This window comes from Neopsephotus bourkii, unplaced genomic scaffold (assembly GCF_033783945.1).
Source record: "Neopsephotus bourkii isolate Nb327-2 ecotype Australia unplaced genomic scaffold, CSIRO-AGI_Nbou_v1 NB_14, whole genome shotgun sequence".
NCBI classification, from domain to species: Eukaryota; Metazoa; Chordata; class Aves; order Psittaciformes; family Psittacidae; genus Neopsephotus; species Neopsephotus bourkii.
Window position 1 is genome coordinate 25,150 of NW_026900531.1, and position 15,593 is coordinate 40,742.

The 15,593-nt window shown below is 38.0% G+C and overlaps 1 protein-coding gene across 2 annotated transcripts in view; it reads left to right on the forward strand.

The window, feature by feature from the left end:
- The first annotated feature begins 2,289 nt into the window (after positions 1–2,289).
- RFX3 (regulatory factor X3) overlaps positions 2,290–15,593 on the forward strand; it is a 67,749-nt gene continuing 54,445 nt past the window's right edge. For both annotated transcript variants that reach the window (XM_061371488.1, XM_061371568.1), the window contains exons 1-2: positions 2,290–2,459; positions 10,936–11,033. In XM_061371488.1, coding sequence (XP_061227472.1) covers positions 2,343–2,459; positions 10,936–11,033 — 215 coding nt within the window. In that variant the 5' untranslated portion in view covers positions 2,290–2,342. The remainder of the gene's footprint in view (positions 2,460–10,935; positions 11,034–15,593) is intronic.

Here is a 15,593-nt window from a genome sequence, read left to right on the forward strand (position 1 = left end):
ACTGATTTTAGCATTAAATAACTTTATTCTGGATTATATGCAGTATTTTCTATAGGCAAAAAAAAGGTAGGAAATTTACTACTTTACAGTAAACATAGAATCACAGAATTGTAGGAAACTTTGGGTTGGAAGAGACCTTTAAATGTTGTCTAGTCCAACCCCCCTGCAATGAGCAGGGACATTTTCAACCAGAGCAGGTTGCTCAGAACCCCTGCCAACCTGACTGTGAATGGTTCTATGGATAATGTGTCCACAACTTGTCTGGGCAACCTGTTCCAGTATTTCACCACCCTCATAATAAAAAACCCTTTATACTGTCTTCCCCCTCTTTCTTGTAAGCCCCTTTAGTTATTAAAAGGCCATAATAAGGTCTGCCCTGAGCCTTCTCTTCTCCAGTCTGAACAAGCCCCACTGTCTCATCCTGTCTCCATAGGAGAGGTGCTCCAGCCCTCTGATAATTTCTGTGGCCCACCTCTGGGCTTACTCAAGCAGGTCCATATTTTTCCTGTGCTGAGGACTCCAGAGCTGAATATAGCACTCCTGGTGGGGTCTCATGAGAGCAGAGGGGGAGAATCACCTCCTTCGACCTGCTTACCACACTTCTTGTAATGCAGCCCTGCATACAGTTGGATTTCTGCGCTGTAAGCGCATGTTGCTGTGCTATGTCCAGCTTTTCATCACTCAGTACCCCCAGGTCCTCTTCAGGGGTACCCTCAATCCCTTCATACCCAAGCCTGTATTGATTCTGGGTTTTGCCCCAACCCAGGTGCACTAGATATGTTGCACTTGGCCTTGTTGACCCTCATGATGTTACGCTGGACCCACTTCTCAAGCTTATCAAGGGCCCTCTGAATGGTGTCCTGTCCCTCAGGCACGTCAGCTACACCACTCAGCTTGGTGTTGTCTGCAAACCTGCTGATGGTGTGCTGGATCCCACTGTCTCTGTCACTAATGAATGACAGAGATGGTCCCAAAATGTTCCCCTTTGGAACACCACTCATCATTGGTCTCCATTTGGATGATTCCAATTATTTTATCCCTGTGGTACTCGCCTGAGTTTTTCTAGGATGAGTCTCATTTCCTTTGCCTATTTTCCCACTAGTGACTTCTTTTGACTTTTTTTTTTTTTTTTTAAATATTGGAACCCACCCAGATTCAGTTCCATCTGTGCCTCTGTGCAGGCCTTTATTAATTAATGACAGTGTTAAATAAGACTGGATGAAGAACTCATCCCCACAGCTGTTGTGGAGTAAATCACATTCTCACAACCTGATCTAGAGCTATGTGGAGTAAAAGCAAAAGCAAAGGAAATAATATTGCTCATATACAAAATAGTAAATTCATACTCAGTTAAGACCATTATAAATGACCAGGAAGATGACAAAAAATTCCAGAAATCGATTTTTTTGCAGCAGAATAATCAGATGACTCTGCCTTAATTTGGCTATCATTTTCACTGATTGATCATCCACTGCTTAGAAGAAGTAATAATAATAATTTTAAAAGTCTAACTCCTGTTTTTGAATTAGGTTTGGTTTGTCACCCACTTAATTTTATTGTCATTTCTCCTGTGTAAAATTGAGGAATCCTGTAGTTCGCAGTCTGTTTCCGATGAAATCAGAAGTGATCCTTGGTTGTCTTTCTGATGAGTTTTCCTTGTAAGACATTTCCCTTGTTTCTTGAACCATTTCTGTATTCGACTTAGGTTTCCACTGTTCCCTTCAAATGTCAGGGTCATGATCCTAGACACTTGTCTACCATCTGTGTATTTCTATATAGTTTTTTTGTCAAAAGTTTCTTCTCAGATTTTAACTTTAGTAGTTGCTTTAATACTTTCTACTGAAAGTTATTTGAGTTGCTTTTTCACGACTCATTAAATGCTCTTCAGAGCTTGCGTTCTGTATTACAGCCCTTCATTCTGTGGCCTTCTAGAAGTTTAACTTTGAATTTGAATGTATGATGTTTTTAGCATAATTCAGTAGGACAGAGAAAAAAGTTTTGAATGATAACCAGCTATTTTCACACTGAGAGAAGATTTGCTGTTGATTTTTCTGAGTTATTCCTAAAGTGATGAAACTCAGAGAAATGATGTATGTTTCTGCACATGTAAATAAAAGGTATTTTGAATATAAGTAAGATAAAATAAAAACCCATTTGCACCAACTCACATGCTAGTAGGGGTAAAACCCCTTTGGCTTATACCAAGATTGGTATTAACTAATTTTAAGATCCAAATAGAGATAAGCAACAAACTAGTATCCTAATAAAAGTGCCCAAAAAAAAAAAAATCACCAAAACACTAATATTTTAATTTTATGTCTTAATTTTGTTCAGAAATCACAATGCAGACATCGGAGACTGGGGCGGATACAGGTTCAACTGTGACTTTACAGACATCTGTGGCTGGCCAGGCAGCAGTGCCCACACAGGTAGTTCAGCAAGTACCAGTTCAGCAACAGGTAGGTGGCTGTTATTTTTGTGAAAAAAAAATCAGGATGAATGATTCTTCACAATGTATTAAAGAACTCTTATTTTGTCTGACGCTGCTAAATGAACTCTTCTGCTCTGCTTTTATCAATTTTATTTACCTGGAATTAAAGTAGCCTTACAAAGACAAGCTCTTTTCAGGATCTGTTCCTTACCTAGGGCATCTGAGAAGCATGAGTAGTACACGTACATGATTCTAATGTAGGTTATTGTGGAATTCACGTAATAGCTCAGAGAAATTTACTTTCATTTCTGTTACTAAGTATTTTTTCCATTAAGCAATGAGCAATGAATATGTTTCTCATATTATTGGCTATGTAATTCCTCCTTTCATTTAGACACCTAAGTAAGTTCAGTACAAATGTAAAAATGAAAAGCACTGTCCTTTGCATCCCTAGGCTTGAATCCCTGCAGATCTTTGCATAATCTCATGAAAGTATTTGTGGTGTAGTTCATGATGTGAATTTGCCAGGGGTGTTAGAACACTTTTGTAGCAGCCAGCACAGTGCACACCTGTTAACATGAGACAGTCACTCACCTATGCACCACACAGGCTTTGGAAGGTGTGGTTGCAGAAGAAAATAGGGAGAAAAAAAAGGAAAAGTAGGGGTAGAAAACAAGAACTGAATGTGAAAGCCATTTCAGCTGTCCCAAGACTTTTCTGGAATACACAGAAATCAGCTGTCGAGGTGATTAGTACTCTGGGTATATCTGATGTTGTTTTTAATCAAAACCTGACTGTTAAAGTTTCAGAATGATATGAGAACAGTACATAGTTTATTAAATAATGTAATTTGTTTCTGTGCCAGTGAAGCACTTTTCCCTAAATTTAATTCTTAAGCATTTATTAAGTTCAGTTCTAAAATTCCAGGTGATACATTTTTATTTTTTCGTTGTGTTCCACGGTCTCATGCATTTCACTGTCATTTTTTCCCTGATGCACAAACTCAATTGTTTCATGGTTTCATTCCTATCATTTCTGCTTATATCTTCATGTATCTTTTAGGATGCAAGCTTTTTAAAAAACAATAAATATGCAGAAAAGCATTGAAATGGAATTAAAAATTTTATTTAAGTGCTTGCCTTGGTGTATTGGCTCAGAATACACCACTAGTGAATCAAGAATGGTCTGAAATATTTTCTCCTGAGTTCAGACAGTTAAATAGCTTACTGTCTTTTTACTTTAATGTGGATTAGGATGAAGGCTTTTGAATACTATGTTAGGTTTTGATTGCAGCTTCCTTTAACTTAGCTGACCTTTGTAGGAAATTTTGTCTGGTTAACTATTTTGTAGTAATTATGAAGCTGAAAATTCTTCATGAAATACCATTTGGATAATTTGGCTGAATTTTATGTTCTTTCATGACGACAGATGTTTAATAGATGTAGTTTATGTGATTTGTTCTTTGTGTTTCCTGTATTTTAGCTTTTCAGATAAAAGATGGCAATTTGGTATGCTGCACATTTGCTTGTTTTGAGCAAACAGGATATACTTTTAATGGTCTAATATTACATACTGAGTTTTATCCATGTGAAATACTGATAAGTATGACACGTTGAAGATTGGTAACCAGTTAGTGGCATATAGAAAGGTATTCCAGTTGTCCTTTATTAATGTAATACTTGTGTCAAAACACAGAAGCCCAGGATTACACTGAGTTTTTTTCTTGCTTGATTACAACTTAGTAAGAATAGGAAAGTGATTTTTTTTTTTTTTTTTTTTAATTGCACTGAGTATGTAAAACTGTCCCTGTAAAACCTTACATGCATCTATTTTGGTACTGCTGCTTCTGAGTATTCCCTTTCGTTGAATGCTCTATCATTATTCTGGATTATTATTTTCTTTATTATTGTCCCTGTGGGGACATTAGATCGTATCTCTCTTGTTGACTCTGAACATTGCTCATAGGATTAAGCATAATGTTTCAGAATGGAAAGCCAAGGGATCAACCTAGCCAAGGAAGGGGAGAATCTACAGAATTTGCAGGGATTGAAGATGCAACAAGAATGTTGGGAAATCCAATGCAGACAGACAGTATTGCAGTGATTAAAACATGGCATGCATAGGAGATCTGTGTAGAGAGAGGACAGATTATGGAAGTGGATGTGTGGCAAGGAGGAAAGGAAGTGTGAAGATGTGAGTGTAGTATGCCAGCAGGAAATGAGATGAAGAATGTGGGCAGGATAGCTAATTTTAATTGTAGAGTTTAAAAAAATGAAGGAATATCAAGCATTGAAACAATCAGGATATTGAAGAAACTGTAGGTGTGATCTGCCCTCAGGAATTATCTGCTTATAGGCTGCATTTGCCTGAAGTTAGTATCGGCTTTATGTACATTTGATAGGGCTAATTTGCCTAAAGAAAATCAGAAGAAAGAGTGTTAATTTCATCAAGTCGTTCTTCTGATGGCAGAGGAAGAGCTTACGATTTCTGAACATTAACAGTTACCAATATTGAAAGTTGGAGGGAAGGTTTTAGGTGCATATTATAAAAACATATGCTTCAACTTTTTTTCTGTTGTTTATGAAAGACATAATAATGCCAGCTGTATCCAAAATACATGTGAACACTCACATTAAGATTATAGTCTCTTGTGAATATAATTTACTAAAAAAAATAGAGCGTTTCTTGAATTTGGTTAAACTCAAAATTACTGCAGTGCAAGTGCCTGTGCACATGCAAATTGGCATGAGCTGAACCATCTATATGATGTTTACAGTAGTTTGTTAGTATTTTTTAGTGAAAAATGCCATTTAGGAGGGGATTTTTATATATTAATATTAAAGTATTGTATAGTATTTAATTTTTCCTAGTGAGGTCTTTGTTTCCTATGTTCCATTCCTGTATATGCACCATATTTAAATGCAAGCATCAATTTGGGGTTGTTTACAAGGCATCAGTATTTTATTTATTCTCACAAAATGTGTATCTTTTTAAAAATGAAACTTTTTTGCCCTGAAGAAGAGTAAGCTGAATAACTGGAATGGTGGACTAAGAGCCTTTTTTCTATAGCTGTATTTCTACTGAAGCGTCTTGTCTTCCGAGCAAACAATGAAAGAGTAACTTACGATATTTTCAGATAAAACAGATCTTTAATTTGCATATAGCTGGTATAAATATGGAGCTCATAAAAGTCTGCTGTGATACTTCAAGCATAGGGAAAAAGGGTACTATTAATGAAAACTTGGGCTTCCCCTCTTGTAAAAATGGCACTGTTGGCAGTGGGATTCATGCAGCGCAGCAGCTGTCAGTGTTGAGATAGGATAGATGGGAATGGTAAGGGAACAAACAGATCCACATGTAAGCAAAAACTGCCAAGAATAAGACCAAAAAGGTGGAAGTGTAATTAAATGACATTCTAACAGCCTGAGTCGTTAGATATGAGGATTTTTCACTAATGTATCATCACTTTTTCAACAAGCACTCGTAAACACAGTGCAGTAAACTTCTAAGGATTCAAATCTCAGTTTGTAGTTTATGCCATGGAACGTGGAAGAATTGGAGAAATAAAACTAAAAATAGTCATATAATTATTTCATAAAAGTATATCCATGCATCGGAAGTTGAGCAAATCGTTTCTCCATATTCACTATACATAATGGCCATCACGTTCACAAAGCATTGTATCATTTACTGGAGATGGAGACAGTTCTGCTAATCAAAATTGTCCTTAATGCAGAATCATGTTTAGCATATGAAAAACATAATCATGAACTAACATTAGCCATAATATAAATATGAATGTGCTTAGAGTATTACAGCATGTGCTATTTATATGTTACTTGGCAAAAGTAATCCGGAGTAATGAAGCTACAAAAATTATTTTTCATCTCTGAGATAACAATGCACATCTAAATCATTTGCATCATTTGCACTGTGGATAATTTTATGTTCTTTTCAAAATGGAGTTTAAAAATCCTTAAATGTTTTGCCCTTTGTTCTATTCTTTGCTTAATAGTACTTTGAATATAAAAACTTTTTCTTACAAATCAAAATTCTATCTTAAATCTTGTGCCTGTGCTTCAATGTAATTTTTGCATTTCAGTATGCTTTTATGCACTTTAATTTGTTTACAAAATCTCATTGATACAAATTATCTTAGTTCCTCAATTCTCCTCTGAAGTAGTATAGTTATTACTTTTTATTTTCCTTTTTTTTCCCTTCAACTAGTAATTATAATTACACATGTATAGTGAAATGAGTTTTCATTTGCGTCTTGTACTTCTGGAACATTTCAGCTGCTTACTTCTAATCCTATTGTAGTTACTTGTTTCAGGCTACAATCACTGAAGTAAAAGTAACAAAAGATCTGCTGTCTGACCATACTTAACTCATTTCTTGTACAAGTCAGTATGTTTTCCAGCCAGACAATAACAACAGTTACCATCACTAGGTCACCAGTCCACCCAAAACCATACAATTTTTGAACTTGCATACTGTCCATTTTAATAACTAATTCATTGTATTTTCTATTTTCACCCCAAATCATTTATTTCTTGCTGTATCTTTTAATACAAGAAGGCCATTTAGATTTAGATCTCTGTTGAATATTCTCTCTGTGGTCTTGAATTTCTGCTTTGCCCCCAAAACTAAAGTTAGATATCTGATACAATTTCTTTAACAGTTTAACGAAAGACGCAAGGAAAATTATAAATAAAACAGGGGGAAGAATTTATTCTTTTCCCCCCACAATTTCCACAAGAAACGTTGGGGGGTTTTTTTGGTTGTATTTTGTTTCCTCAAAACCACTTCTTTTCAAGTAATTTGTGTAATTTGTATAATTAAAGAAAGTAGATATATGCAGTTAATTTCTTCCTGACATTGGAGAATAAAAAGAAAATCCAGAGGCACTAGAAATAATTCCCATTAAAATATTTTTCCCCAGATGAAGTAAAATAGGAAATAAAATTAGTAATGGAGATATAACAAAGATTTTCTACATGGCAGAATTTTCATATACAAGGCCATCCTAAAGGCCACTTTTTTTATTTGTCGTAGCTTTGCCTCTAACTTATTTGTCATAGCTTTGCCAATAACTTTCTCTGCCTTAAGGATGTTATGTACATTGCAATACAGTGTAGTGACTAAAGCTTCCTTGGGCACTATAATCAGTTTAACGATAGCATTACTGAGTTTCAGAGAATCTGAAGCAAAATAACTTTTTTTATAAATTGCCTTCTTTTATTATTGGAAAAATGAACCTAATTCAGTGGCTCTTTACTACTGAACTTCATCATTAAAATTTAAAGGAAAAACATTTTAATCTACAGAAGTATCATAAGATACTATAATACCACTTAGTCTATCCATTCTGAAATGTTGCTTTAAAAGATAAATTACTTTATTTGCATAAAGAGTCATGACCTTTCTAGTAGTAGTGGTGGATTAAATGAATTAATTCTTGTTGTTCCAAACCAGAGAATAAACACATTTTGGAATTTTTCCATTTCCTGTCCAATGGACATTGAGATTTGATACACTTTATACCACTTTTTCCCTGCAGTATCCTCTCAGTTTTATGGTAAGGGTCTTACACTGTGCTGAACCTGTTTTTGAAATGATAGTAGCTTGTATCCTTTCTAACCCTAACTATTATTCTATGACATAAATATGTTATATAACCATTGAATGGTTTGGATTGGAAGGGACCTTAAATATCATAAGTTCCAACCCCACTGCCTCAGGCAGGGACACCTTCCACTAGACCAGGTTGCTCAAAGCCCGCCCAACCTGGTCTTGAACATTGCCAGGAATGGTGCATCTATAGGTTCGCTGGGCAACCTGTGCCAGTGTCTCACCACACTGACAGAGAAGAATTTTTTCCTAACACCTAACACCATCTAAATCTCCCTCTTTCAGTTTAAAGCCGTTCTCGCTTGTCATGTCACTACATGTCCTTGTAAGAGGTCCCTCTCCAGATTTCTTGCAGGCCCCTAACACATGTAGTGCTTCATGTGGGAAATCATAAAACTCTGGATTTTAATAAATATTTCAGCCATCACGATGTGTTTCATTGCTGTTAATGGATAGAAAAACCTGGTTTTCTATCATGCCAGTATAGCTGCATTCAAAACCTTGGGTGTTTTCTGGTTTCTTTCAGAATTCAGGCTTTAATGTCAACCCAAGGGAAGTTTTCTGTGAAAATCTGGATTCTCCTTTCACAGTCTCAGTCAATACTATATAAGACTAGGAAAAATGTGGCTATTTACAGAACTTCTAAAAATACAGTAGAACTGAAGGTATTAAAACAGGGTATTCCCAAAGAGGTCTTGGAGATGATCCATCAAATGTATGAAATTCAGGTTCCTTGGGTGTTTGCAGTTATTAGGACCAACTTGATAATGCTGAAGGTAATTGATGAGAAAATCAATGACAGTCACATAAGAGTAATTTATGTTAAATCTATTTACTAAATATGTGCATTGTCACTTTCTTAATTCAGTTCCTTGGGTAAAATTGTGCTGGGTTGTGAAGTCTCTTAAGTCCTTTTGTATTTCTAGATTCTGGACTGCTCTTGAAACAGAGTATGGCCTCTCTTAAGTGATGGCAGGGTAAAATATGGAATTCTTAACTGTTACAGTGGCAGAAGACAAAAAAAATTAATAAAGGAGAGAAAATGTGCATAACCTGGAGCTTCCTTGCATAGTATATAAATCAAAGGAATTGATTTGCATTGGGACCAGCCTTCTTCAACATCTTCGTTGCTGACAAGGACAGTGGGATTGAGTGCGCCCTCAGCAAGTTTGCTGATGACACCAAGCTGTGTGGTTTGGTTGATATGCTGGAGGGAAGGAATGCCATCCAGAGGGACCTTGATGCACTTGTAAGGTGGGCTGACACCAACCTTATGAAGTTTCACCTTGTCAAGTGCAAGGTCCTACACCCAGATTGGAGCTACAGATTGGGCAGAGAACAGAACCAGAGCACTCGTGTAGAGAAGTACTTGGGGGTGTTGCTCGATGAGAAAATGAGCATGAGCCCTCTTCAGTGTGTGCTCGCAGCCCAGAAAGCCAACCGTATCCTGGGCTGCATCAAAAGAAGTGTGACCAGCAGGTCAAGGAGGTGATCATGCCCCTCTACTCTGCTCTCATGAGACATCACTCAGAGCATTGTGTACAATTCTGGTGTCCTCAACATAAAAACGACATGGAACTGTTGGAACAAGTCCAGAGAAGGGCCATGAGAATGATCAGAGTGCTGGAGCACCTCCCATATGAAGATCGGCTGAGAAAGTTGGAGCTGTTCAGCCTGGAGAAGAGAAGGCTGCATGGAGCTCTCATAGCAGCCTTCCAGTATCTGAAGGGGGGGCTATAGGGATGCTGGACTCTTCATTAGGGACTGTAGCGATAGGACAAGGGGTAACGGGTTAAAACTTCAACAGGGGAAGTTTAGCTTGGATATAAGGAAGAAATTCCTTACTGTAATGGTGGTGAGGCACTAGAATGGGTTGCCCAAGGAAGTTGTGAATGCTCCATCCCTGGCGGTGTTCAAGGCCAGGTTGGACAGAACCTTGGGTGTCATGGTTTAGTGTGAGGTGTCCCTTCCCATGGCAGGGGGGTTGGAACTTGATGATCTTAGGGTCCTTTCCAACCCTAACTATTCTGTGATTCCATGATTTATGCCTGTGTGCTATTACAAAACAGGCATGCCGTCTCAGCAATATATATGAAGATAATCCATGCCTGAATGCCTTCTGTTCTTTAGCTCATTGATGTAAAACCAGGTTTTGTCAGAGTTTGTTATAGCAGACAATATTTGGTGGAAGTGGTTACTCAGTTTGTTTTGATGAGGCCCTCAGTGCTACGGTTTAGTGGTGGACTTGGCAGTGCTAGGGAAATGATTGGACTTGATTATCTTAAAGTTCTTTTCCAACCTAATTGATTCTATAATTCTGTGATGCTATGGTCAATAATTTTACATTGGATCAAAACATCACTGGAAAAAAAAGCTCATATCACTGTAGTGTACAAAAGTCAAAAGCTCTTACACAAGAGCTAAATTATCTTCATGCAAACCTTTATTCTAAACTTTCTCCAGCACTTCTGAGCTGTCATTTAAGGTTTGTCCTATGCAGGACTGAAATGAAAGAAAAGGCATACATGTGGCCAAATGATACCTTATTCCATAGTAAATATAATTCTTCAGTATGGTGCAAAGCATAGCTATACTTCATTTCATCTTATTATGCTTTCCAGTTAGTTGTGTCTTTGACACTGAAGTTCTGTATGCTCCATGAGTGGTCATCTTCAGTGTTAAGGCTCCATTTCCCAGTCTTATGGCACAGATACTGTGGAAGAAAAGTAACTTTCTTTTCTATTGCTATGACATACATTTAGTAATTATGAGAACAGAGTTATTCTATCTTGTTTAGAAGCCATTAGGTGCACTTGAAGCATCAGTCCTTCTTTATAATAGTCCAAATTTCTGCTGTTTTTTTTTTTTTTCAGGTACAGCAAGTGCAGCCTGTGCAACAGGTACAGCATGTCTACCCAGCCCAGGTTCAGTATGTGGAGGGAAGTGACACAGTCTACACTAATGGAGCTATGTAAGTTGGCAAATTATCATTATTTGAAAGTTTATTAAACTGAGAAGTTAAATATGTATTTTCAGTTACGTTCTACCAACTAGTGTATTCTAAGGTGGAAGTAAAAATGACTCAATCAAAGCCCTTTTATTGTCAAAATAGTTTTTGAATGAAAATATGAATTGACACTGTTTATGAAGTGTTTATTAATATTAATTTGTTGAGGCATATTTTTTGTGTAGGTAGAATTCTTGTGATTGTTTTAATTGTACTTACATGAAATTACATGTACAGCATCATGTTTGAAGGATACAACAGTACCTTTCAGTTTATGGCCTTGGCAATGCTGGGGAACGGTTGAACTTGATGATCTTAAAGGTTTTTTCCACCCTAGCTGGTTCTATGATTCTGTGATTCTGTCTGTAGGATGTACTCTGTTAACTTCTGTCCTCAGGACAGAAGGCAAGTCCTTCTGTCTTCCTGGCTGCAGTCCTAGTGGCAAATGCATAGAAAGGTGCAGCAGGTGTTGTTATTATTCTTTTAAGAAAGTAGTAATACAATTAATTTTTTCCGAAGCAGAGAGGAGAGGCAGCAGAATAATGCTGTCTCCTTTTGCTGTTCGGTAACCTCTGTCCTGCACATTGATGTGCATTTCCTGCTTCCTTGAACATGGTTTTGAATCATCAGGTTCCTTTCTCCAATATGCAGGCTTAGAAATATAAAATAATCTAGGCTTGACCAGACCTCTGGAGGTTATCTAGTCTAATCCCTGACTTGGAGCAGCACCAGCTTTGAAGTTGGCTCAGACATCAAAGTAGGATCATGTTGCTTTGGAAGAAGCTTCTCTACCTCTCTTTTTCATTTACCATTTCTGCCTTGTTACTGGCTTTGGAAAGAAATAAATTTGGAAAGGTTCTTTGTTCTCTGCAGATACTTACTTGTTCATGGTAATCCAACAGTGATTCAAAAGAGCAATGTTATATGGATCAGAGACTTCTGATGTTAACACTGGAAGCATACTTTGGTCATTTCTACTAGCACATTTTGCATGCTTAATTTTTCACTTACTTTCTTGTCTGTTTTCTTTTAACTTTTAAATCCTAAACAATGTATCTTAAATATGCATTAGACTTCCTCGTTGTACTGGTTTTGACAGAGAGAATTTTCCTCATAGCTGCTGCTATTGGCCTTGTGTTTTGTATTGTATTTATATTTTGGACTTGTGCTATAAACAGCCTTGATAGCAATAGGGATGTTTTAGTTCTTGCTGAGCAGTGCTTATGCATAGCCAAGGCCTTTTCTGCTTCACATACTACCCTGCAAGCGGGTAAGCTGGGGATACACTAAAGGGGTGTCTCAGACTGCAGGGCATTATGCTAACAATGAAAGCTAGGGGAAGAAGAAAGAAAGGAGGATGTTTGGGGTGATGTTTGTCTTCCCAAGTAACCATTACATGTGATAGAGCCCTGCTTTCCTGGAGGTGACCAAACACTGGCCTGCCCCTCCTGCCTCATGGAGGCAGTGAATTAATTCCTTCTTTTGCTTTACTTGCATGTATGACTTTACTTGCAAAACTGTCTTCATCTCAGTGCATGAGTTTTCTCTTTTATCCTTCTGATTCTTTCCCCATCCTACCAGAGGGGAAGGGAGCAAGCGGCTGTTTGGGGCTTAGTTGCCAGCTGGGATTAAACCACAGCTGTCATTTTCGGCACTCAGTATGGGACTGTGGTCCCTGGCTGTGGTGTAAAGCATATTTTTTCACACTTTGACCCTTTCAGACCAGCTCAAATGCTATGGTCTGAGCTGTGTCCTGTGGGGCTGATGTGCCATGCAGTCAAGTTCACACAGTCCAGTAAACCCAGCTGTCCCTTTCCTCCACCTGACTGGAGGTAGGGCCCGTTTATTCCTGGTTAGAGTATTTGTTACTTGATTTTTGTAACTGCAAAAGGCAAAACTGGTTTTTGACATGTACAGCAAAAAAGGGAGCATGGCAAATACTAGGGTTCTGTTTCCATCCCTGGGGAATATCCCTTCAAGTGAAAGAAAACTGCAGCCTGCGCTCTGCTGCCAAAGGGATCAAGAAGAATTGTTAGGGACATCATAGAATCATAGAATAGTTAGGGTTGGAAAGGACCTTAAGATCATCAAGTTCCAACCCCCCTGCCATGGGAAGGGACACCTCGGTCTAAACCATATCACCCAAGGCCTCGTCCAACCTGACCTTGAACACTGCCAGGGATAGATCAGGCACAACCTCCATGGGTAACCTATTCTAGTGCCTCACCACCCTAACAGGCAAGAATTTCTTCCTTATATCCAATCTAAACTTCTCCTATTTAAGTTCTAACCCATTACCCCTTGTCCTTCCACTACGGTCCCTAATGAAGAGTCCCTCCCCAGCATCCCTATTAGGCTCCCTTCAGATACTGGAAGGCTGCTATGAGGTCTCCACACAGCCTTCTCTTCTCCAGGCTGAACACCCCCAACTTTCTCAGCCTATCTTCATATGGGAGGTGCTCCAGTCCCCTGATCATTCTTGTGGCCCTCCTCTGGACTTGTTCCAACAGATCCATGTCCTTTTTATGTTGAGGACAGCAGAGCTGCACACAATACTCCAAGTTAGTTCTCACAAGAGCAGAGTAGAGGGGCAGGATCACCTCCTTTGACCTGCTGGTCACGCTCCTTTTGATGCAGCCCAGGATACGGTTGGCTTTCTGGGCTGCAAGCGCACACTGCCAGCTCATGTATCAATCATAATATACCATTTGCTGCATTTGACTCAGGCTGAAGTTTAGCATGTCCCACAAAACAGCACTCAGTGGCAGCATGAGTTCATTGCAACCACAACACTGTTAGCCTACGGAAGAGGTCATTCTTAAAAAAGCTGTTATTCAGGTTTCTCTTTTCAGTCATCACTTGTAAATTCTTACATGAGCTGGGGGCCCACACAGTTTTGGCATGTAGTAAATAGTCATGTAGTTCATATCTCTTTGATATGAATGATGTCATATCAGTCAATACATGACTATTGAACTACATATGATATGAACTACATGACTACAGTCCTTCATAAAACTAGAACCAGATGTTACTGACTGCTTCATACAAACCTTCAGGTTTCCATGATTTTAATGTGTTTCTAAATCTAAATCACAAATCACTTTGTCAGTTTCTGCCAAATCAGTCAGTGGGATACAAAAGGCTTCCTTAATACAGTAAGAAAGCTCTCCTTAGCAAGTGAGCCTAACCTAGATTGTCTTTCCCTACTATGCAAGAAAGATTTACCTGTGTTGTTGTGAACAGCAACTTTGTGAACAGACAAATTGTTTTTTAATTATTTTGAGAACATTAACCTCTCTAAAGATTATAGTTTCATTTGTGGAGAATCAGACAAGTCTGTGTTTCTACTCAGAATTCTTAAGAGTATATATTGTGAAACATATTTTCTCATATACTTTTATACTCCAGATTACTAATGGAAAAATGTAATTTATATGAATTAATTGAATTTATTGAATAGATTAGACATTAGGAAAAAAAATCTTCACGCTGATGGTGGTGAGGTGCGGGCATAAGTTACCCAGAGAAGCTGTGGATGCTCCATCCCTGACAGTGTTCAAGGCCAGGTTGGATGAGGGTTTGAGCAGCCTGCTGTGGTGGAGGGTGTCCCATGGCAGGGGGTAGGGGGTGGAACTGGGTGATCTTTAAGTTCCCTTCCAAAACAAACCATTCTATGATTCTTCGACTCTATGTATTACATGCCATAGTGCTGTTCATTTGATAGGTGAAGGAGAATGTCCTTCGAGGTTGCTGATGGCTAGCTTCCTTCAGAAGCTGAAGAATTGTTTTTCTATTTGCTGTTGAGTCCTGTTGTGATAGAAAACACAGAGGCCAGACTCATGCTAAAATATTTAGGCAGGTGTTCAGATTGCAGTTCATCTTTTTCTGTTCTTCATTGAATCATAGGATAGTTAGGGTTGGAAAGGACCTTAAGATCATAAAGTTCCAACCCCCCTACCATGGGCAAGGACACCTCATATTGAAATCTATGAAAGATGAACCTCGTAGATCCTGACAGATTCACAGAATTCTGTATCAGGCAGTTTGTCCTGTTACTCCCACTCCCAAAATTGTCTGTTTCACTTTCAGAAAATAGAATTAGGTTTGTAAATTATGTGATAGACTAGAGTGATCACTCATTTCTCTTTTGGGTTGGTTTCCTATAATTGTTTGATTTATTTTATAATAATGCTAAATCAAAATCTTAATTATAACTCAAAATCAGATATAGGGTGCTTCCATAATCTACCAAGTTCACAGTACAGCTCTAGCAATGGAATAAGAAGACTGCAACCAATAGTTAGGGTGAAGACGTTAATTCAGTGTACAGGCATCTCTGGAATAAAAGTTACAGCATATCTAATGAAAGACTTATTTTTTTTATGTAAAAAAAAACAGTTGCAAACTAGCACTGATTAAAGTCTATGTATGATAGCAACAAAGGATGCAGTTAGAATATATATGAGGAAAGTTACCTGAATCTTTTGAGTCCAAAGGTAAGAGGTTTGTCAGTTTCCACAG